The 23,635-nt window shown below is 35.5% G+C and overlaps 1 protein-coding gene across 6 annotated transcripts in view; it reads right to left on the bottom strand.

Annotated features, from left to right (window-relative positions):
- The window catches only part of LOC114255802 (calcium-dependent lipid-binding family protein), an 81,374-nt gene extending 65,994 nt beyond the window's left edge, over positions 1–15,380 (bottom strand). For 5 of the 6 annotated variants that reach the window (XR_014343781.1, XM_028195344.2, XM_028195343.2 and 2 more), the window contains exons 1-12: positions 15,165–15,380; positions 14,334–14,371; positions 14,153–14,236; positions 11,453–11,534; positions 8,225–8,328; positions 5,931–6,026; positions 5,750–5,797; positions 1,957–2,007; positions 1,092–1,195; positions 828–945; positions 374–475; positions 10–210 (exon numbers count right to left, since the gene is read on the bottom strand). Coding sequence is in view for 5 of the 6 variants with exons in the window: in XM_028195344.2 (XP_028051145.2) it covers positions 10–210; positions 374–475; positions 828–945; positions 1,092–1,195; positions 1,957–2,007; positions 5,750–5,797; positions 5,931–6,026; positions 8,225–8,328; positions 11,453–11,534; positions 14,153–14,167 (921 nt within the window). In the remaining variant the exon portion in view is untranslated. The remainder of the gene's footprint in view (positions 1–9; positions 211–373; positions 476–827; positions 946–1,091; positions 1,196–1,956; positions 2,008–5,749; positions 5,798–5,930; positions 6,027–8,224; positions 8,329–11,452; positions 11,535–14,152; positions 14,237–14,333; positions 14,372–15,164) is intronic. The other variant, XM_082893780.1, reaches the window with a different exon arrangement.
- Positions 15,381–23,635: the final 8,255 nt, after the last annotated feature.

Here is a 23,635-nt window from a genome sequence, read left to right on the forward strand (position 1 = left end):
ATTTAGCACCTCTGTAATTGTCAAAGAAACGTCAGTGAGGACAAGAGAAGCCTTCTCAAAAGGAATTCCAGGATCATTTCTTTCCTGATTTCCTAAACGATGATATTTAAGGACTCCATTGATTGGTGAAACCAAATAGTTGCGATTTTGAGCCCATACAGACACTGCATCATTATCACTTGCTGACTCATTAATACCAACCTCAAAAATCTGGAGTAGTCAAGGAGGGTAAAATGAAATACATAAACAATTAATATCTAACAAGATGGTTTTCATAAAAATTAAGAAAATAACAAAAGCTAATCTATCAAAGTATCATATGCAAATGCATAAATTACCCAGTGGTAGCTAACGTAACAATGTGAAAGCATACCTCAACCCACTCCTTCGGACTAAGATCTTCCCATTTTTTATCCAACTTCCATGGGAGGCAGTTAGAATCATGGTACATGGCAAGCCGCTCAAGTTGCAATGACTACAATAACAACTAAAACAATTCAGTCCAAATATCTTGGAATGTCATGCTACCATGATTAACAGCAGACAGTAAGATACCCACCAAAAAATAAATAAATCCAAGTGAGCAAAAGATTTTCACAAAATGGGACACAGATGTGAGACAAAGGTGTGGGACCCACATGTGCCATCCTTTGTATCACATTTGTGTCCCATTTTGTGAAAATCTTTTGTGCTCCTAGCATAGCTGTTTAGTGAATACTTGTATCAATGAAACCCACATGAAGGGTCCATCCTTTATCTCACATCTGTGTTCCATTCTGTGAAAATCTTCCACACTCTTGGCACAACTGTTTAGTGACTACTCGTACCTTTCGTAATCTATCTAAAGCACCACTGGTATCAAAGGTTTCATTCCCCTGCTCATCCATTGTAACAGCAGCAAGCTTTGCCAGAGTAACACCACAAGAAAATGGATGTCCTGGATTACTGAATAACAGACAGTTGTACTCAAAATTATGAGAAAGCAAACTGGCAGGGAAGATGCAACAGTATGACCAAAGAAGTTCTCTTGCATTCAGAGGTCAAAAAACATAAATAAAGAGCTCCATCCAACGAAGCATACATCAACCAACCTGACAGAATCCTCATATCTGACATGAACATTGCTAATTGAGATCTTAAGGTTTCCAATAATTGTACCAATTAATGAACCCAGCCAAGAATTTCCAGCAGGTGGCTGCAAAAGAATCAAGCATCACTTAAATCACCAAGCAACTATCAACAAGTTTCCCTAGATTCACGCAAAAAACCTAAAAAAAACGCGCACACACATACACAAAAGCTCAAGGCAACTCATTAATTTACTAGACAATAACATTTTGCTTCTAAAGAGAGCATGCTGAGTAAATTTTCACAATGAAAAATCACATACGCCCTTCTCAAAATCACCAAATTCAAGTCATTAATACACAAGAGTTTGCCTTATCAAAATATGAAATAGTAAAACCCACCATCGACTTTTGTTTTGTAATCATCGTGTTTTGTGTTACTTTCATTGATTTATTTGTGTATTTCTCAAGCACCTTTTGTATTAATTATTATGATTTATTGACATGTACATAGTAATAAAATAACACACAAAATTTCACAATGAAAAATCACAAACACCCTTCTCAAAATCACCAAATTCAAGTCGTTAATACACTTAAGAGTTTGCCTTATCAAAATATGAAATAGTAAAACCCACCATTGACTTTTGTTTTGTAATCATCATGTTTTGTGTTACTTTCATTGACTTATTTGTGTATTTCTTAAGCACCTTTTGTATTAATTATTATGATTTATTGGCATGTACACAGTAATAAAATAACACACAAAATACAGATGATTATAAAGACAAAAATATGTTTAACCAAAGAATATTAACTTCAAATGACAGGTGATTATTATGTAGATTTAATAGAGTACTAAAATTAAAAGTAAAATTCAAAGACATACACTTCCCAGCTTTGATCTTGATATTGCTTCAAGGGTTGCAGATTCTGCTTCCTGCAAGCAATAGACAATGAAAGTTATTTTTTCAAAAAAGAATTTCCTCGAGGTGCAAGGCGCAAGCCTAAGCATGTTAAGGCATCTTTTATATGTAGCATCTAAACAAATCAAATAGTACTGTAAATATAAAAGAACGAAATGATGCAATCATCTAAATTCTGAAAAACAGGACAACCAAAAATCAGGATGCAATAATAAAAAATAAAAAACTTAACAAAATTAACAACAGTTTGTAAGATATCAAATCGTACGTGCTCTATAAGAGAGACCCTATTTGCAACTTACAGACCCATTAGCACTGCTCCTATAAAACCTAGCACTCAGTTTTCTGTTTTGCAGTTTAAAATGACCCTATTGTCTGGTTCTTCTATTATTTTCATGCCAGGATAATTTCACTGTTTAAATTAATTATCTTTTTCTTACTATACCAAACCAAACCAAGCTTTAAGTCCCATCAAATGGGGTCGGCTACATGAATCCTTTTTCTCCATTTGATTCTATCCAAGGCCCTATCGTTAGTCAAATTAAAGAGATCCATATATCTATTTACTACACTAGCCCATGTTAATTTTAGTACTCTATTAAGGCCTCGTTTGAGAACAGGCTAATTTAGTAACTTTTTGGCTATTTGGCTAAAATATGAGCTTAAAAAACTAGTATGTTTGGGATGACTTTTTGACTTTTTACGAAAAGATGTGCAAAAAGTAGAGAAAAAAGAGAATCTTTGACTTTTTGGTATGGGTTGTTGGCTTTTTGGCTAATTTAGTAACTTTTTGACTTTTTAGCTAAAAGAGAGAGTTCCCAAACGAGACCTAAGTCTACAAAATAATCATTTGTCATTTGAAGTTAATATTCTTTGGTTAAACATATATTTGTCTTTATAATCATCCGTATTTTGTGTGTTATTTTATTACTATGTACATGCCAATATACTCATTCCTAACTTTGTCTTTTATAGTCTTGCCACACATCCACCTAAGCATCATCATCTCAGTGACACTCATCTTATCTACCTGTTGTTTTTTAGTTGCCCAACATTCCGTCCCATACAATCTCGCTAGTCTAATAACTGTTCTATAAAGCTTCCCCTTTAGTCTAGTGGGTACTCGTTTATCGCACAATACTCCAAACGCTGTCCTCTACTTAAGCCATCCCGCCTTAATTCTATGGACCACATCTGCTCCATTCTCCCCAACCATTGTGATAATCGATCCTAAATAACAAAAATGTTTACTCTTAGGTAGTGTTTGGTCCTCAATCTTCACTTCTCCTTTGTTTCCATTGTTACTGTTACTAAAATTACACTCCATGTACTCTGTCTTAGTTCTACTTATCCTATATCCTTTAAATTCAAGAGTTTCTCATCAAGTCTCCACCTTAGTGTTACCTCATTCTCTAGCCTCATCCACTAACACGATATTATCTGCAAAAAGCATACACCATGGCACATCATCCTGAATATTTCTCATCAACTCATCCATAACTAAAGCAAAAGATAAGGATTTAAAGTTGATCCTTGGTGTAACCCTACAATAATTGAAAATTCACTTGTCTCTCCAGCTGACAATTTAATAATAGTCACTACACCTTCATACATATCCCTAATCACATCAATATAACCTTTTGTCACCCTTTTCTTCGCTAACACCCACCAGATTATATCCCAAGATACTCTATCATATGTTTTCTCAAGATCAATAAAAACCATATGAATGTCTCTTTTGTTTTCTCTATACTTTTCTATTACTCTTCTCAAAAGATAAATCGCTTCTATTGTTCACCTACCAGGCATAAATCCAAATTGATTCTCTGACACCTCTGTTATATCTCGCAATCGACGTTCCATCACTCTTTTCCACACTTTCATTATATGACACATTAACTTGATCCCTCCATAGTTGTTGCAGTTCTAGACATCTCATTTATTCTTATAGATTGGCACTAAGATACTCTTCCTCCACTCCTCTGGCATTTTCCTAGTCAACAAAATCTTGTTAAATAACCTAGTCAACCAAGCCACCCCTTTCCAAACTTCAATAGGGATATTATCAGGTCTTAAAGCCTTATTTGATTTCATTTTCTTCAGTGCAATCTCCACTTCAAAGTTCCTAATCCTACGATAGAACCTATAGTCCTGGTTTTCCTTATCACTGCCTACTTCATCCCCTTTTGACCTACCTACATGTTCCTCATTTAACAACTCCTCAAAATAATTCTTCCACCTCTCCTTAATCTCTTCATCCTTCACCAACACCGAGTCCTCACTATTGATGCACTTAACCTGATTAAAGTCTCTTGTTTTCCTCTCTTATCTTAGCAAGTTTGTATATCGTCTTCTCTCCCTCCTTACTATCTAATCTAGTGTATAAGTCATCATAGGCTTTCAACTTAGTGTCTCTTACTACTTTTTTGACCTCTTTATTAGCCAATCTGTACCTTTTAAGGTTTTCCTCAGTTCTATCTTTCTACCACTTTTTAAAGCACTCTTTTTTTGTCTTTACTACTGCTTGAATCTTCTCCCTCCACCACCAAGTTTTCCTAGAATTTGGTCCCTTTCCTTTCGACTCTCTAAGAACTTCTCTTGAGATTCTCCTCATACAATTGGCTATCGAGTTCCACGTAGTGTTAGCGTCATTTCCTCAGTTCTAGCATCTTTTTCTTACTATACCATAGTTTCAAAATCTAGAAATGCATAAAATTTAAAACGGTTGAGCGTGCATTATTAAATGAAACGCTATGATTCCTTTTAGTTTTCCACAATAACTAACGAATGTATGCTCATTATAATTTTAAATATTTATAGCTTCCAGATACCTGTTTTTGATCTTCTATAGTTTGGACATGCATTTTCCAATTCATATTTCATATAAAATTAAAAAAGAAAAAAAAAATCATTTCCAAGAGGATTCTTGAATCATCACAATCGTAAACATTTCAACAATTTATGGCTGATTTGTAATCTACAAGGGGTTCATGCACCAACAGCATTGATCATTTGTTTCCCAGCTTAAGCAGTAAGCATCTTGTAATATATCCTAACCCAAAAGGCCAAAGGTTTCTTGTTTGTTATCCTTGTTGATGGTTTTTGAAATTGATCTCGGGGCTTAAAGTTAATATGAGTAAAAGCAGCGTAGTGGGCATTGCTCTTGCCTAACCATTTATTTAGTAAACTCACTGTGACTGAAAAAGTTGAAGAAATAGTAATTATAGTAATAAAAATAATGCAACCACTAGCCTTGTAGATCTAGAACAGGTTTTTTGTCCACCTTGATGTCCGGGGCCCTAGATAGATAGCCCTTGTTGTCTTGTTGGGAACAACTAGTGCTAATAAATAATGCAATTAAGATTGAGCTACAAAGGTGCACACACACACACACAAAAAACAACCAAAAAGAGTCGCGCAGGACCATCAAAGCAAGCTATCAAAAGAAATCAGCAAGATGAAATGAGGAATATACAAGAAATGGATTCACAACTCTTTCCTGTTTTCAAAACAAAATGCACACACACAAACATAGAAATAGCATCAATAATAGAATTATTACTAAAATTAACATGCTTCAACATCATAGAACTTTTTGGTCAACAAGTTAAACTTGTTGAAAGTTCACGTAACCAAATTGTGGAACACGCATAAACACAATTTTTCATAAAAAATATGACAGCATCTCATGGTGAACTAGAGCACAAAGTACATGATACTGCAACAAGCATCAGAAATAAGTGTAAGAAATTGAACCTCTATCTGTTGAAGTTTAGCTTCAAAAAGTTTCTCCCGGTCCTCCTCCTATAACAAGAAATGAATGACAATAATGACAATGAGCTGCTTTCAAGACCCCATAACATTAAATGCAAATATTACTTCACAATCACCAATAGAAATTAACCCTTCCCAAAAACGAAAAATGTGTACTTCCTACCTTAAGAGACCTTCCATCAGGAGGGGGTTGAGCAAGAACAAAAACACGATCAATAAGCACAATCACAGGTTCCTTGCCCAGACTTTTCCAAGGAACCTATTGTTTAGAATCAATGACAGAAAATCAAACAATTAGTGCATAAATTTATGATTGACAGCAATTAGAAACTACAATCCACAAATTTGTTCTTATATTTGTATTTTCTAGCAAAGTAATGAACTAAATCTTATACGGATTCAATCTCTCTAAACATGAACAAACTTCCATAAATTAATTTAATTCAACTTCCATGTGAATTAAAGTTCATGACAATTCAAATTTTAGGTCAAGCAAAAGCCAAAAGGGTAACAAAAATGACCAAATCTAAATCTAACTCAGTACAAGTTTCTCATACCGTTAGTAAGATTTCAAAGATGGGAACAGGATGAATATAGGTGGCTTCTTTTATAGGCAGTGGGATTTCTTTTACATTCCTCTAAAGTTCCAATGACCAAAAACCTGTTTCTCATATGGGTAGCAAGATTTTCAAAGATGAGGATATGATGAAGGTGCAACTGGATTGTGGCAAAGGCGCATACGTTGAACTATGGGTGACTGATTTAGTAGGCAATAGGTTTATTTCATGTTTCATTATGTATCAACGTGGGAAAACTGGTCCATAAGATCAATCAACATATATCAAAATTGATCATGCCTTAAAATTGCTTATAAGTTCAAGTATTGCGTTCAGATCATTGAATGAATATATAAATCCTATTAATAGATACCATCACTGGGCCACAGGAACTATTCCCAAATCAGTATCTCAATAATCAATACCCAAAATCATAGTCTAATAAAAAGGCACATATATAGGCTAAATGCACTAATAAAATACCACAAGTAAACAAATACCAAGAAATAAAAACCTAATTAAATTAGAACTCAAAACATAAATAAAATAAAGGCTTTGTTTGGTTCCATTCTGGAATCATGATTCCACCCTCATATTCCAACCCTTTGTTTGATTATAGTTTTTAAAATATGATTCCAAATCACATTTCAAAACACATTTGAAAACATGTTTGGTAACCAGAGAGTTTTTGAATTCTTGCGTCTACCCAATTGTCCGCTCGGACATCCTCCCGGACAATTTTTGAATTTTTGGGTCTACTCGATCGTCAGCCCGGACGTCCAGCCTGTTGACCGGAACAGTGCTCTTTTTTTTTTTTCTTTTTTTTTTCTTTTTTTGCAATTGCCACCTGTTATTTGGAAAAAAAAAATTATATATATTTTTTATATTTTTTAAATATAGAAATTATTTTTTTTAGACCAAAATGACAAATTATTTGGCCATTTATTTAAAATTAACAAAAAAAAATTAAATAAAAATTAATTTGTCACAGTAATTTTTAAAAAAATTTTAAAAAAATAATAATATTTTTAAACAAAACAGTTAAAAAAAAAATTCCCAATCAAATATACAATCAAAAGTAATTTTGAAGCACTAGCTTCAAAAGTCATAACCAAACAAATTTTCTCTTTTCAAATCATGATTCAACAACTCACAAACTCAAAATACAACTCCATTCTCAAATGATGATTTCTAAAACTAAACCAAACACTACCAAAAAATCTTCAATTATCTAGTTGAATGGTAGTGGAAAGGCTAGTTGTACACTGTGCGGTTGAGGGAAGAGAGAGGGTGACGACCATACAAGAAAGAGATGGAGACTAAAGAGAAAGGAAAAAGGAGGCATATAGAATAGAATCTGACGGAGGAAAAAAAAAAGCAAGAGAAGTAGAGAAGAGAGATGGTAATTACGTGAATTCAGATTTTTGTTACAAAATGATTGTTTTAAGAGTGATGATAAATGGAATATTTTATATTTTTTTGTTAACTTTGTTGTACTAAAACAAACTCTGAGAGTGGAGAGCTGAGTAATTTTCATCATGGTAGTGGGGCTTTCTCAAAGAAGGTAATAAGAGCTAATATGTTAGCATGCAAAGTCAATGAACAAGCCTAAAATGACTTCCAAATCAATCTGTCAGGAAACACAAAGACAACTCCTCATAAAATTTAGCTTTTCCATATTAATCTCAATGATCCTTTACTTAAAGGGGAATATATTTACAAATATAGGATAGAAAGGACAATTAATACTTGAGGCATGTCATGAAGCCCTAATGGACAAGAAACCTCAGTACTTAATCCTCCATACATACACACAAAAATTTAAAATAAAAATTAAAAAAAAACCACCCCAACAGGAGTAAAACACCAAATGGATGTGAACTTAGTAGCTCAAAAATACCTTTAATGTTATGGTACCAACAAACCCAGCTTTGACTGTCACAGGAAGTTTTAGTGAATTTAGTGCCTCTGCCTTCAATTTCAAGTCCTTGAGAACTACATCACCTACAAGAAAAAGGACCAGTTAGCAAATCATTTAAACATCTTTTAACAACAAAATACAAGGAATATTAGTGTTAGACACCAAATCAGAAAGCACTACAACAACTAAATCCAACATTGTTAAGATAGGCTCAACCAATAGAGAGAGAGAGAGAGAGGCTCAACCAACAGAAAAATATACAATTGCTCAATCTATAAAGATTGAAAAGAACCTGAAATGTTCTCTCAAATCTGAGATATTTGCAAAAATATCCTTTATTTTTGGAGTTTTCAAAATAAGACACAACATATTTATTCCAATACCCCTATATTTGTTAAAGCATTCCATTAATGCCTCAACATACCCACAAAAATACCCACGTCATACCCAACATTTGGTATGTGTTGGACACATATTTCACGTATTTGGTACATATACAACCATACCAGTACTCATACCCATACCGAATACATACCCGGTACTCATACAACATAATTTTTGGAGTACCCATGCTTCAAAGGTGGCTAGAGACAACGGTATCACTTGACATGGCATTGGCCTAATGCTACTACCTCAAGCCAGCCTTACTGAGAGAGAGACTACACCCATGGACCTTTTCACGAATGCTCAAAGATTGAGAAAAATCCAAATGAATGATATTCTCTAACACATTGATGACATATTCTAACAAAATTCTAGAATATCTAAAAAATTTGTTACAGGTCACGTGACCTACCTCTTATAAAAGAGGAGGTAGTACCCCCTCCCTTACATTCAGATAAGATTAAACACAGAACCCTAGAAAGGTCATTCATGAGCTCCATAGACTATGTACTAACATCACAGCGCTCTACTACCTCTCTCTTCTAGGCTACTGTCTCTCACCTGGACATCCTTGCTGTCCTCGATGCCGGCAATGTGTGTTTCCACTCTCTAGTTAATCCCTGACCCCCAATCCGTACTACCTAGAAGAACCACTGAATATAATTTGAGTAATTACAGCATTTTGTAATAAAAATAAGCTTGTTTGGTCCCTATTTTCAGGATTCACTTTTCAAAAAATTGAATTTTTTTGTTTTCCGTATTTTTTTGTTTTCACTAAATTTTTTTAATATTCTAAGAAACTTTTTTAATTTTTAGATACACCTAACATAAATACACTTAAAAAGTATACTGTTTGTGAAAAAAAAAATCTTTAAAAAATTCTCTAAATACCAAAAATACAAAAAAAAAAAAAAAAAAAAAAACGAGAATTCAGTACATTTTTCGTATTCTTATGTATTTATTGATTTTTTAAAATATTTTTTTTTTACAAATATTTTACTTTTTAGATACATCTAAGTAAGGTGCATCTAAAAAAATTTTTAAAAAAATGCTTAAAATTTTAAAAATATTCATTAAAAACAAGAAAAACACGAAAAATAAAAAACATAATTTCCAGAAAATTGAATCCAGAAAATTGAAACGAACCACACTGAATGGTGTTTGATCTTAAAAAAGTGATCCCACAAGTCTTCACAACCACTACTATAAATTGAAAGCTTCACTACCGATAAGCAAAAAACCTAAAAGCCAAAACAAAATAGGTTAATATATTTGCACACCACATAAAATCTCAATACACACGATTTGTGACGTTCGGGTATAAACTTACGAACAAAAGTCAAAGATTCAGACAAACAAAAATGAATTGTTCAAATAGACATTCCGTTCAATAGTTTATATTCGAACAACTGTTTTTCGTTCAGAAGTATATGTTCGAACATTTGACTTTTGTTCAGAACTTTATATCCGAATGGCATGAATGGTATGTACTGTGGTGTGCCATACAATTTTCCTTAAAAAAAATGGGTCACGATATCTAGAAACAGTCAAAATCCCAAAAATTAGTATAATAGGAACAAGATTTTATACAATTATATGGTTTAAACAAGAACCAAGAATATACATTTATATGGTTTAAACAAGAACCAAGAAAGTCTATTAGTGGAACTTTTCAAATAAGAATAACAACAGGCTCCTCCCATAATCAGTTTTGTGTTACCTTAATTAAACTTTTAAAAAAATACAACCAAACCAAAAAAATTCACATGACATGATCTTTTTTCTTGATCTAGATAAATACTAGAACTTAAAAAGCAACACATAGAAACCAACAAAAATGAATGATAACATGGCTAGATCAAGCAGCGAGGGGCCTTCATGGTTTTCTCAATAACTCTTGGAAGTTCCTGCATCAGTGTTTCAAAACCAGTGGTTTTGGTGTTGTGTGATGTTTCACATTACATAAAAAGTAAAAACAAAGTAGCCCATCCACTTTCCAACATATGCCATTTGAACCTCTCTTTATTCTTAAGAAGATATGGTCCCAAGTGGACTGATGGTGTAGAGATGTGTGTGTGTGTGTGTGTGTGTGTGTGTGTGTGTGAGAGAGAGAGAGAGAGAGCTAAACCCCTAGTTACTATTCATATTACCTATAAAACCCATAAATAATTCAAAGTGAAATATGAGCACCCCCATCAACAGGAAAATTAAAAGAACAAAACAAAACAAATGCTTGAACAACTGCTTTGGAAATTCACCAAAATCATTTCAGCAAGTCAAATAGCAAACATCTTTTACCCATAAATTCACATTTCTGAAATGCAGTACTTTTTTTATGGTGGATTTCAAAATGCAGATCATTTCTATAGGAAATCATTCTCAATAATGTGCCTATCTAAGCTCAAATTGAAAGGATAAAAGGATCATAAAACAAGGAACAAACATCAAATAAGCAAACCTTTCAGCAAGTCAAATAGCAAACATCTTTTACCCATAAATTCACATTTCTGAAATGTAGTACTTTTTTTATGGTGGATTTCAAAATGCAGATCATTTCTATAGAAAATCATTCTCAATAATGTGCCTATCTAAGCTCAAATTGATAGGATAAAAGGATCATTCACCAAAATCATTTCAGTAAGTCAAATAGCAAACATCTTTTACCCATAAATTCACATTTCTGAAATGCAGTACTTTTTTATGGTGGATTTCAAAATGCAGATCATTTCTATAGAAAATCATTCTCAATAATGTGTCTATCTAAGCTCAAATTGATAGGATAAAAGGATCATAAAATAAGGAACAAACATCAAATAAGCAAACCTTTCCAGACACTGATTCTTAGAGCCTCTGCTGAAAGTCCATGGACATATTCACCCAAATATCTTCGAAGCAAATGCAGAACCTACAATCATTTGAATCTCAAAAGCTGCTTGATTTTCATAATATAGGAATTATTTTTTCAAAACATACCATTCAACAAAAAACCAGCATTCATACATAAGTTTCCAAATGGCAAGCTACTTGATGAACATTTCTTAACATAGTAGATAAGTGCAGATTTTAGCATTTACCCAAAATCAACTGTCTTAGTTCCAAAAAAAATCAATCTAATCAAAACACAAGGAAGGTCTCACATGATTCCATCAGTTCTGGCCACCACAATCCGAAATAACAATGCATCAATTGTCAACATGTGTAGCTGTCATCAGCATTTAATACAAAACAGGAAATGCCCAACAAAAATGTACTCATCAACTTGCATCAACTTATAATAATAACGTAATTAAATACGAGGGCCCAATATACTACGGTTGTTTCTTCCGTTTCTGCTTTAAGCAAAAAGAAAATTAAAACTTACGAGGAAAACGTTTGACTAGTGTCAACTCTTTTTCTGTTGATTTTGTCCATGAATAGCAAGAGCATTTATATTTTTTGTTCCCATAAAGTATGCCAAACGATTTTTTATCAGTAAAGAGTATAAAATATAATATAAAAAATAAAAATAAAAAAAAAGGAGCAACAAGGGGGTGCCACCCATATACAAAGCAAACAACAAGACTTCTATACAAAGCCTAATCCAAATGCTCAACAAAATCCAAAATTTACTTCAAGGATGGATCAACCCCACCCGAAAATCAATCATACAAAATTACCAAAATTTAATTCTTCAAACAAAAAATAGGAGTCTCAACTTCATCAAAACATCTTATATCACTCTCCCTCCAAATGCTCCACATTAGAGTGACAGAACCAATGGGGAAAGGGCCAAACACCAAGACCTCCTCTTCCTCCCATTGACTCTAGCTCCCTTCCAAGTAAACAAGAGCTCCAAAACTATAGGTGAGAAGACCCAATTCATGTTAAATACGGCCAAAAATAGCGTGATGCTAAATGCCCCTCACTTATTTCTTAGAACCACCCCACCCTTTCCATTTTTTTTATTCCAATTTTGTCCCCATTCCTATGCTACCAAAGCCTAGCTTTAACCCACCCCCACTTCGGTTGGCATCCTCCCCCACCATCACCAACTCCGGTTGGCACCCTCCTCCCCACCATTGCTTATCCCAGTCCAGCCTAGCCCAAACCTGCCATCCTTGTCCCTCCCCCAGCATCCCTCGACCCAGCCCAACCCAGAAGCTGCCACCCACAACGCCTAACCCTTGGGATCCAATTCCCACGACCCCCAATTAGGATAGAGAGAGATTGACAATGAGAGGCATAGTGACAAGACGGACAGAGAGAGAGAGAGAGGGGTTGGTGACACCAATGGAGGTGGTGGTTGAAGTGGAGAAGAGGGTGTCCGATGTGGGAGAGGGGTTAGAGGAGAGTAGCCGGAGGGGGAAGGGGTTGTTAAAGGGAGAAAGGAGTTGGGGAAGGGGGGCTATTGGAAGGTCACTAGAGGTGGGGGTGGGGGCTGCTGGAGGAAGGCTGAACGGGTGGGGGTCCAAAGGCATTTCGGAGATTATGGTGGGGGTGCAGAGAAGAAGAAGGTGGGTGCAAATGTTGGTGACGGGGATTCGAAGTGGGTGTCCTAAAAAAAAAGTGGGGGGCATTTGGCAACACTCCCAAAAATAAAGAACAAAGTTCCCAGCCACTTAACAGTGAATTAAAAAGGTAATCCACCGATTCACCATCTTGCTTTCACATGAAACATCAATTGACATGGACTTGCCTCCACTGAATTAGATTATCGATTGTGAAAGTCTTGCCATTAGCCTCTTTCCGGACAAAATTATTCAGCTTAGATGGTGCTTTTGTGGCTCTCTAAAGGAAAGGACCATCTCTATTGCCCAATAAAGCACCATAGTAAGATTTTACCTCGAACTTCCCGGGCTCAACCTCACCCAAAACAGGGCATCCTCCTCCTACCTCGGAATATTCATCTCATCAAGCTGTCCAAGAAGATTCACCAACACTTCCACCTCCCAATCATGCAGCTCATGACGGAAGCTGGTTCTACCCGTCACCCACCACAAACCTCAAAGGACACTAGAAATCATCCCAACTTTTTCTAATACCCCTCTACAGGCACACACCATAGGACACATAAATCTCCAAAGATTCATATTCAACCCACTAGATGAGCATTGAGCAACATGAGACATGGACTATGAGGAAAAGTATAGCATTCCAATTCCATCACTTCAAGTTAACATTTACCAAAAATATGGGAAAATTTTCAACAGCCATTATGCTTTCAATGACATTGGCCGTAAGAACTATAGGAAACAACACATCCTCACCAAATATAGTTACTGCCCTAAATTTAAAACCAGTGTCCAACAGTACACAAAACCAACTAATTAACAAGTCAATTATACATATGCATATATTTCCAAAAGAACAAAACATAACAAACACACCAGACTGAATTTGCAACAATGCAATAATAATGCATGATCTCCCAAAAAAAAAATTTGATGAAATTAAATTTCTTTTACGCAATTATAAATCATAAATGAAACATTTGAAAAGTGCAGCAAGAAATGGAATCAAATAATTGGAATTAAAATCCCTTACGTGAGCTTCGAACATGGTGAATTGATGGATCAAAGTGCGATCGTTGTGTGTTGAAATTCAACCCAGCTTCATTGTTCAATAATTCTAATTCACAAAGTCCAGTCCAATTTATACATTCCAATATATACAACAATAAAATAAAATAAAATAAAATAATTTACATTGTCAAAATCAGACTTACCTTCGAAACTGCTCAGTATCGATTAACTTCAAAGCGAGCTGCAATCCAGAGATAGTAATTTTGAGTTTTTATTTAATTATAATTGTCTGAATAGCCTAAAAGGAGTTTAGATGGATCAATAACGAATACAAATTAGACAGCTATAAGTCTATAAAATTATGAGAAAATAATAAAAAATTAGCTTAAAATAATGAAAGAAACTTGCACAAAAAAAAAAAACAGAGGACAAGAAGAAATTAGGCTACCAAACCAAAAACAGCATTCTCATGGCCAAAAAGAAGAGCTATATACAAAAATTCAAAGCTCATGCATACAGAGCTCCACATAAAACATCTCTAACAGGTCAACCTTCACAAAAAATCAAGGATGTCAAGTTTAAATCAATAATTCTTCATCATTTCCTTCTCCTCTTCTCAGTTTTTTAAAATTTTAAATTAAATTCAGAAAACACATTTAAAACCTCCATTCGACTCTGAATTTCTTAATTTGAATATCCGAAGGCAACAGTAAAGAAATAAAATATCGATTCAGTTTTAAATTTCGTACATATGAACGCATAAACACGTAAATACATATGCATATGCATATATGTGATATGTGAGTTGTACATGATATCACTTAGAATCAATTGGAAGTACAAAATTCTATCAATTCGAGCAAAATACAGAGTTTGGAGCATCAAATAGTTCTACATCTAAGTGTGATTCACAAAATCAAAAATAGAAACAGTTCGGAGAATGAAAACACAAACACTAAATTGAAAAATAAATTAAAATAAAAATATGAAATGCATAAAGAGAGAGAGAGAGAGAGAGAAGTGTTTAGGCTTACCGATTATGAATCTCGTTTATGAATCGATCGAAATCTTCATCAACAGCAGATTGAAATCTTCAAATCTTCGTCAACAATCGATCAAAATCTTCAAACCTTCATCAAAGCGAGAGTCGAGCGAGAGACAGATTTTGAGAGAGAGAGAGAGAGAGAGAGATTTGGGAAATAAGCATTAAAAAAAAATGGACATAGGTCAAGTTTTCCCTGATTTGGTTTATTTTTTTAATTTTAGGCCTCTTACATAAACAATTTATTTTAGTAATTTTTTTATTTTTTTATTTGTAATTAAAGTATATTATAAAAAAATTAAAATATTTGGAATAATATTTTAATTTTTTTACGAAAAAATATGTAAAAAGTTAAAAAAAAAAATAGAATTTTTAAATTTTTGGTATATGTTATAGGTTTTTTGACTTTTTTAAGAACTTTTTCACTTTTTAACTAAAATGTTAACTTGCCAAATGAAACCTTAGTTAAGAATATGATTGGATCAAGTAAAATGAGATTTTTGATGTAAAAAATGATATTTTGCGACGGTCAAACAATCAATCACAAAAAAATAAACACAAAAAATCATATTTCTAATAATGTCATATCCGTTACTAGAGATTAATGATGATCTGCCTGCTCTAAAACTTTGTGCCATAACTGGTGGCATATCAAATGTCCTTTTACCAAAAATAACCCAAATTTTATCAAATTGTTCTACCTCTGAAACTCTTATGGTCCTTAAAACCCCTTTGAGTTATTCAACCACGCCATTAAACTGATTTAAAACAAAAATAAAAAATAAAAACAAAAACAAAAAATGAATGTTCAGAATCATAAGAGACTGATAATACTGTCTTAATCAATCAAATAAAGAATGTATAAATTTTAAAATTATAAGTTCAAAGTGAAGCTTTGGAATCAGAGGATCTAAAATAAGTGGTTAAAAGTGAATGTGTCGAATATAACTTCAATAAAAGTAAAAGTACAAATTGGGGAGTAGTGAAGCATAAAAGGTAATATATGCCTAAAGAGCAAACAATTTCACCAAATGGCCTGATCAAATTAGAAGATTACTCTACCAAAAGCACATTAACTTATGACTTTATCATAGAAAATCTAATATCCAAAATGAAAGTTATAATAATAATAATAATAAAAGAATGAGTTAATACCAAACCTCATACTTCAAGAATCCTTCAAGAACATCCAAAAGCAAAGGGGCACTATCTCCATTCTTGTTAAGATCATATCCGTTGTTGCTACTAAATTCTTTTAACTCAGCTTTCCAGGAATCCTTTTGCTGCAATTGAAGTTAAAATTAATAAAAATCCATTACAAGAAAAATTAGAAGGTGACTAAAACACATATAAGAATTATTGTAATAAAATTGGCAACATTATTGGACAGTACATGATTACTAAATTACACTCTGGCAAATAAAGTTTTTGTGTGTGGCCCAGTTGTGCCTAGTACAAGTATTCACATATCAGTGCAGTTAGCAGCTTTCCTGTATTTAGCGCATAAAAGTGCAAGACAAGAAATGCACAACAGATATAGATTAGAAAGGTAAGATGTAATAAAAGATAAAGGCAAACAATGCATGTTAAATTTTTAACATCTTTGAAAAACACAAACAAAAGTATGCCAATAGGTAAATTTCTGAAAAGAGTTTTCCTTTAATCAAACATGTCACTCATGAATCAGTTAAATTGGTTTGGAAGGAAATTAGTATTCAGCTGAGTGTTTGTACTTTGTAGGGTTCTGCAGTAGTCGAAAGCCTTTTTAATTTAAGGATGGTAGGGCAGGGAGACAAGCTCATACATCCTTCTGTTCTACATACAACAGAATGATAAAATTTAAAAATGGAGTTAACTTGAGCACCCCCTTACTCAATCTTTCCGAAGGTTTATATATTTTAACTGATTCAAATCCAGGACAGGTAAAAATGCAGCCAGGCAAAAAAAATTATGTTAAAGTGGGGTTAAAACCTTGCAATGTAACCTATGAAAATAATTATTATCTGGAGCTTAAACACAAGTTGCATAATTTGGAAAGTTATCAAAAGATTATGCCAGCTCTGTCTACGAATAATCACTAACCACTCTGCAGACACCCCATTTTTGATCGTCCTCAAGATTTGGACATCATTGTTTGAACACTCAATGATTATCCATGTTTGTGTTCATTTTGAGTTGTCGGAAGTCTCGGTTGCGCTCCTTGCCTCAAGATCTCTCAACTTGTTTGTTTTGTGATTGGTTGTGGACCAAACACTTGTGTTTTTGGCTTCTAAGGGTAGGAAGTGGCCTGTTAGCCATCCCCTCAACTCACCGGCCATGGCCTGAGGCCACCGGCCTTGTTTTCTTTTCACCGGCCAAGTGTATTGGTCGGTCGGCACTTTAGTTGGTCGGGCGGCCATTGTTTTGGTCGATCGGCCACTTTTTCTGGCCGAGGCATTTTCTTTGCCTTTTTCAGGCATTATGCATGCCAGCTATGCCAGCTGGTAAGCATAGACTCTGCCCTCCATACACGTGTATGGAGGGATTTCATCCTTACACTTAGCTTTCCTTGGAAGCTTGGAATTGGATTTTCTATAAGAGGAGGGCCCCTCCTCCCTTTCCAGAGGTTGAGCAATCTGATATAGAGCATATATATCACTCTCTCTCTCTCTAGATAGTTGTGTGTGTAATAGTGTTCTAAAGGGTGTTTTTGTTCATATTTTTGTACTAAGGCACCTAGTGTTACACTATCCTTTGGTTACTGAGGTGCTAATGAGTTGTTTTCAGAGTTGGTTTTGATCAAAATGAGGTGCTGGAGTTGGTGTTCTTGAGGTGTTCTTCAAGGGTGAGAAACTACTCTTTTATTCTCCATTTTTGCTTAAGCTTTTAGCAATACTTGCATGCTGTTTTAAGCTTAGTGTCCTACATAAAAAAATTCTGCATTTTCATGCTTGAGATGTTTCATTAAGGTCACTTTTGTGTTGAGGGTTGTCTACCCCCCCTTAGGCCTTGTTTGCCCTCATTTTGTGCCTCTTCCTTTTGGCTTTGGAACCTTTCTTGTTTCAACCTTCTCACCACTGAAATCTAGAGAATTTTCAGTGGTGGAGAAGTGGTTTTAAGGTCTTGAATAGGGGAGGAACACCCCTCTCTCCTTATGTCTTATTTACTTGCCTTATAGGCTCATAATGGTAGTATATTTACTTAGTTTGTTTTAACTCCTTTTTAGCAAGTATTTGGTGTTTGGTCATGTTGTACCTCTGTTTCATGTTGGTTTGATGGCCTCATGCATACACCATACATTTGCCTTGCAATCCTCTCATTTTCCATAACATGTATCTTACATTTGGACTATCATGCTTGCGTATTTTGACTTGATCCAAAGGAACTTTTAGTCATATTTCAGCATGTTAAAACTCTGTTTGGTGTCATTTTGATCATATATGTCATGTTTTGTATAGCCTTAGTTCATCCTAACTTGTTAGCTTTGAAGGCCTAAGTCGCATGATTACATTACTTGGCTTATTTTCATGATTTGGCATCATTTCACATGAAATTTCAGTCCATATAATGTGGTCATGCATTCACATTCATAATATTTTCCATGCATTAGAAGGTTTGTGTTTTATGCTTCAAGATTGGGCCGTTTGTGCATACCTCTATGCTTAGACCATTTAGATACCATCTAAGTGGGTTTTGAGTTTGTTTCAACATGCCATGACTCTGTTTTCCATTGCTAAAATCATGCCATGTTTGGTTGTGTTAGACGTAGTATAATACCTCTTTGATAGCATTGCATGCCCCTTTGTTTTGGCATTGTATTCTAGCTTGTTTTGGCTAGCTTTGAGCTCACTTTTGGTCTTGCTTGGACCTCCCTCGGGACTATTTTAGGTCCTCTTGGCCCTTTGGGGCTTGCTTCACATAGCCATAGCTTGGGCCCCTTGGCTAGTCTCAAGTTTTAGGCTCCTTTGTATGCTTTACTTGCATGGCTTGGTTGATTTGGCATCATCCCTTGCATATTTTCAGAGCTTATCATGCTTGTTACTTGTCCATATTTGTCTCTTTTAAATGTGCTTAAGAGTCGACCTTTTGTGCCTAAGTGTCGGACTTTTACATGCGCATGTTTGGGTGTGTTTTGTCCACCATTTCTTGGCACTTTGGCCACTGTTTTAGCACGACTGAGGTCTGCCCATTTTAGTTTAAGTCCATTGAGCATGTTTGCTTTCATGGTATTTTCATGCTTGTATTGTATCATGTTTGCATGTTTGGTATATCGCATGACATTTAGCTAATTGCATTACATAGCATTATTGTATACTTGGCGTACCCATGTCACATTAGCTTAAAATTGCATGCTTAGGTTGCATTGCATTTGGCATGCTTGCTATCTTAGTCTTGTGTGTATACTTAAGTCCTATTGCATTTGGCATGCTCAGGTTGCATAGCATTGCTTTTCCATATTGCATTACATTTGGCATACGCACATTGCATCGTGTTTGGTTTTGGGGTGTCAAACCAAACATGAGCAATGAGGGATGTTCATACTTGAAGTAACGAAACGTACCTCAATCCTTGGTCGCCGACGCTCTTGATCAAACATGATAGAGTTCAAGGCATTCATATCTTTTGTTGCATTCACTCCACATTGATTTGCACACTTGGCACCTTTGGCCATCATGCATTGAAATGCGTAATTGGTGGTCCGAGGGTCAAGAGCCATACTCCCTTGAGTTCATAGTATGATAGGGAGGGGTGGTCGTGCACACATTGTCTCGTAAACGCCTTGCCATGCATTGTATGTCCTCTACTGCAGCAAAAATAGTATTCTGCAATAAGAGATGGCCAGCCGGCCATCTTCAGTGCTGGCCGGCTAATTTAACCTGGCCGAGAGCTCCACTTTTGGTCAATGATCAGCTTCCCCTGGCTGGTGGCTTTATCTCTTGGCCGGTGACCTCCCACAGTGCTCAGGGAGTGGTTCAGAAGCATTCTAAGGATTTTCACAATTTTCAGAGATGCAAAACAGTGCAAGCAGAGGCAACATGCGACATGGCAACGGGTTTTCGAGCGAGGCGACCAAGCATGCATCATTCAACCATCCCGAGGCAGAGCTGCGGCGGCCTCTTTAGTTTCATACTTAGATTGTTTTGTAATTAATTTGTTAATTAATTAAGAGTTTGTAATAATTAATTAGCTAGGATAGTTGATTCATTATTCAGTTTGTATTATTCGGACCCTCCGTCGAGAGGGCGAATTTGTAATAAGTGTGCATTCGTGTGTGAATGTCTTCCAACCCCACGTCTTTCTCCCTTTTACTTACCTGCTTTTGGTGGTTAGTTTTAGATCATGTTTCAATTAGCATACCTTATGTTAGCATGTTTGCAGACATTCATTCGTATTGCACGCACCGGGCTCAGCGCATCATACTAATCGCATAGTATTTCAATTCCAACTTGAATACGTGTATCGAGTTGTCGCATTTCACATGCCATTCTTAGAATAGCCGAGCGTATTCTAGTTGCATTTTGCATGTGTTGTATTAGCCATCTTAACATGAACTAGGATCGCGCATAATTTCTAGCTAGTTTCTTATTTTGGCTCGGAGTACTAGGTAAGCTTTTATGCTTTAGCATCTTGCATAAGTGTGAGTATTGCCATGATAGCATGCTTACCATGAGGCTATCTGCTTATGTGATATAACTGCCTAAATGCCTATGGGTAAAGGTTGGATTGCCTAGATTGGAATGATTCATTAAAATTCGTGTTTTAGCCTACTTGCGAGTAACAAACTCTAAACCATTTCCAAACAAACGGATATGCGATGTTATATTCCAAATTAGGCGATTTAGTCTATACTTGTGTGTTGTGCGCATCACATAGTATTTCTAGCTAATTAACCGGAATAAGAACACATATGTCTTCAAAACAAAATATCTTGTTTAGTAGTGGCCGATCTTTGATCGGGCGAGCGGGGGTGCTCATAGCTGACCTTCCCCAATCGTATCCAAGTTCCCGAGCCGAGGCAACTTTGGTGATGACGGACACGTGGCCTGGCACGAGTCAGGGTTTCCTAAATTTTCCTAAAAATAAAATATTTAGGTGGTGGCTCTATATCTGGCAAAGTAGTCCATGTTTGGCACTTCTTTCTTAAAAATCAGTTTTCCAAAACGATTTGCCGAATTTGGACTCTTTGGTGATTTATCAGTCTCGCATTGCACTTTGCGGGATTAGATTCAGAACCGTGACATTTGAGTCCGAACTGTAGCATGAAGCCCCCCGGGGGCGCGTCTACACACTCCAAATCAATTACTATGTTCTTCACTACACCACATGCATTTAAAAATTAACTCCACCTTCAAAAATTTGTGGGTCAATCGATCCTTTCTTTTAAATGCTTTCAACTTCCCTGAACGTTTTAGCCTATCAACAATGCCATTATCAAATTGGTTCATGGCATATTAAGCTTAAGATTTAAATATTCCTTTAAGCTTTTCTTGTTAATAATTAAAAAGAAAGTAATATTACTATGTCATAAACTAGAAGTTTGCCATATTTGGGTTTTAGTGGGTCATTAGTGTAATTAATGACTTTTATTGTGAAATAGTGAAATTGGGAAGTTATGAGAAATAATGGTGGAGTTGGATTGATTAATCACTCACCTTTGAGAATTATTGATAATTTATCTGTTGGTGCATTTATTATCTGTTTAGAAATAACTGCTTTGGGCTATTGGTGGAGGATAGTCCAGATTGTTGTAGACATTGCATGATGATTAGGTGAATTAAAACTAATCAATTTGAGTATGTCATTGAATATGAAAGTTGGAATAATACAATGAATATGTGTATTGGTTAGTCATTGTATATGATGACTATTTGAATACATGGGTGCCGAATCCCGCAGATGAAATTTTCGTAAAATGGCAATTCAAAAATAATTACACATGGGTGCCAAATCCCGCGGATGAAATTTTCGTAAAATGGCAATTCGAAAATAATTACACATGGGTGCCGAATCCCGCAGATGAAATTTCCGTAAAATGGCAATTCGAAAATATTTATACATGGTGTTATAGCGACCCCGGTTGTCCCTTTATTGTTCAGTTGTATTCTGGACTCGGTTCCGTGGAGTTGGTAGTTGTATCTATCTTATTGTCGTCCTTTAAATCCATTTGTTTGAGTTTTAGGATGTGTTGGGCTTGGTTGTTACAGGTTGGTAGAGCTTTGGCTCCCATTGTTGTTGCCCAGTTTTTGAATGGTCCGCTCGAGCGGGGTTTACACCCTTCCAGCATTTCGTGACCCTGTAAAACTTCTGCAGGGGTGTTTTCTACGCTCGAGCGGGCTTCTTGCGCTCGAGCGGGCTTATTGGCGCTCGAGCGGGCTTGTTGGCACTCAAGCGGGTAGTTCTTTTCTGAAAAAGTTCTGAGAGGTAAAAATCTACGCTCGAGTGGACTGGTTCTTCGCGCTCAAGCGGATGTGTTTTGCTTTTGTTTCTTGGCGCTCGAGCGGGACTCCTTGCGCTCGAGCGTGTCCAGGTTTTTGTTCTTAACGCTCGAGCGTTCTATTCTCCGCTCGAGCGGGAATTTCGTATATCAGTTGGCAACTAGGCGTTTTAAAATCACTTTTTACATTCTCTCTCTCTCTCTTACTTTCTAAAAACACTTTTTGAGAGCTTCTCTCTCTAGGATCTCCCTTCTCTCTAGGGTCTGATCTAGTTAGAGTGTCCCCATATCCTTCGGCCTTTGTAAAAAGGGTGTTGATCATCGAGTGCTTCGTTTTGATCTATGGATCTTGGTATTTGAAGCATTTTGGTTTTCTTCAACTTCCCCGTTTGAGCTCTAACTTTAAGGTAGGGATATCCTATTCCATCTTATGAGCTTTGTCTTTGAATTTTGGTATTTCGATATGTTGGGGGTTGTTGGGTGATTTCGAGAAAGTTTGGGGTCATTGGGTAATTTTCAAAAGAGGGGTTTTCAAAGTTTAAAACCTTTAAGTATGTAATACATTGGAAAATGGACTTGATGTCGGGATTATTGATGAAAATGGAACCTTAGGGTTGGTGTTGTAATTATGGGAAAAAGCCCTAATTGTGGATAAATTAATTTGTGAAATTAATTTTGAGAAATGAGAAATTGAATTGAAAATGTTGAGGCTGGGAATGTGTGGGATTAAAGGGTGTAGTTGGATCATTTATCAGTCACCTAGCTGAAATGTTGATATTGTATCCATTTGGAGCATTTATTTTCTGTTTAGAAATGACCGTTTTGGGTTATCGATGGAGGATAGTCTTGATTGTTGTATACAATGCATGATGATTAGGCAAACTAAAACTAATCAATTGAGTAAGCCATTGAATATGGTGGTTGGTACAATACAGCACTAAAATGTGTATTGATTGATTGAATTTGTATATGATGATCGTTTCTATACATTGTATTGTGTGGGAGGAGATGAGGGATGTACTCCACGGTTTATTGGAAGATGGGGGATG

The sequence above is a fragment of the Camellia sinensis genome, chromosome 11 (genome assembly GCF_055761805.1).
Source record: "Camellia sinensis isolate YWXY chromosome 11, ASM5576180v1, whole genome shotgun sequence".
Taxonomy (NCBI): domain Eukaryota; kingdom Viridiplantae; phylum Streptophyta; class Magnoliopsida; order Ericales; family Theaceae; genus Camellia; species Camellia sinensis.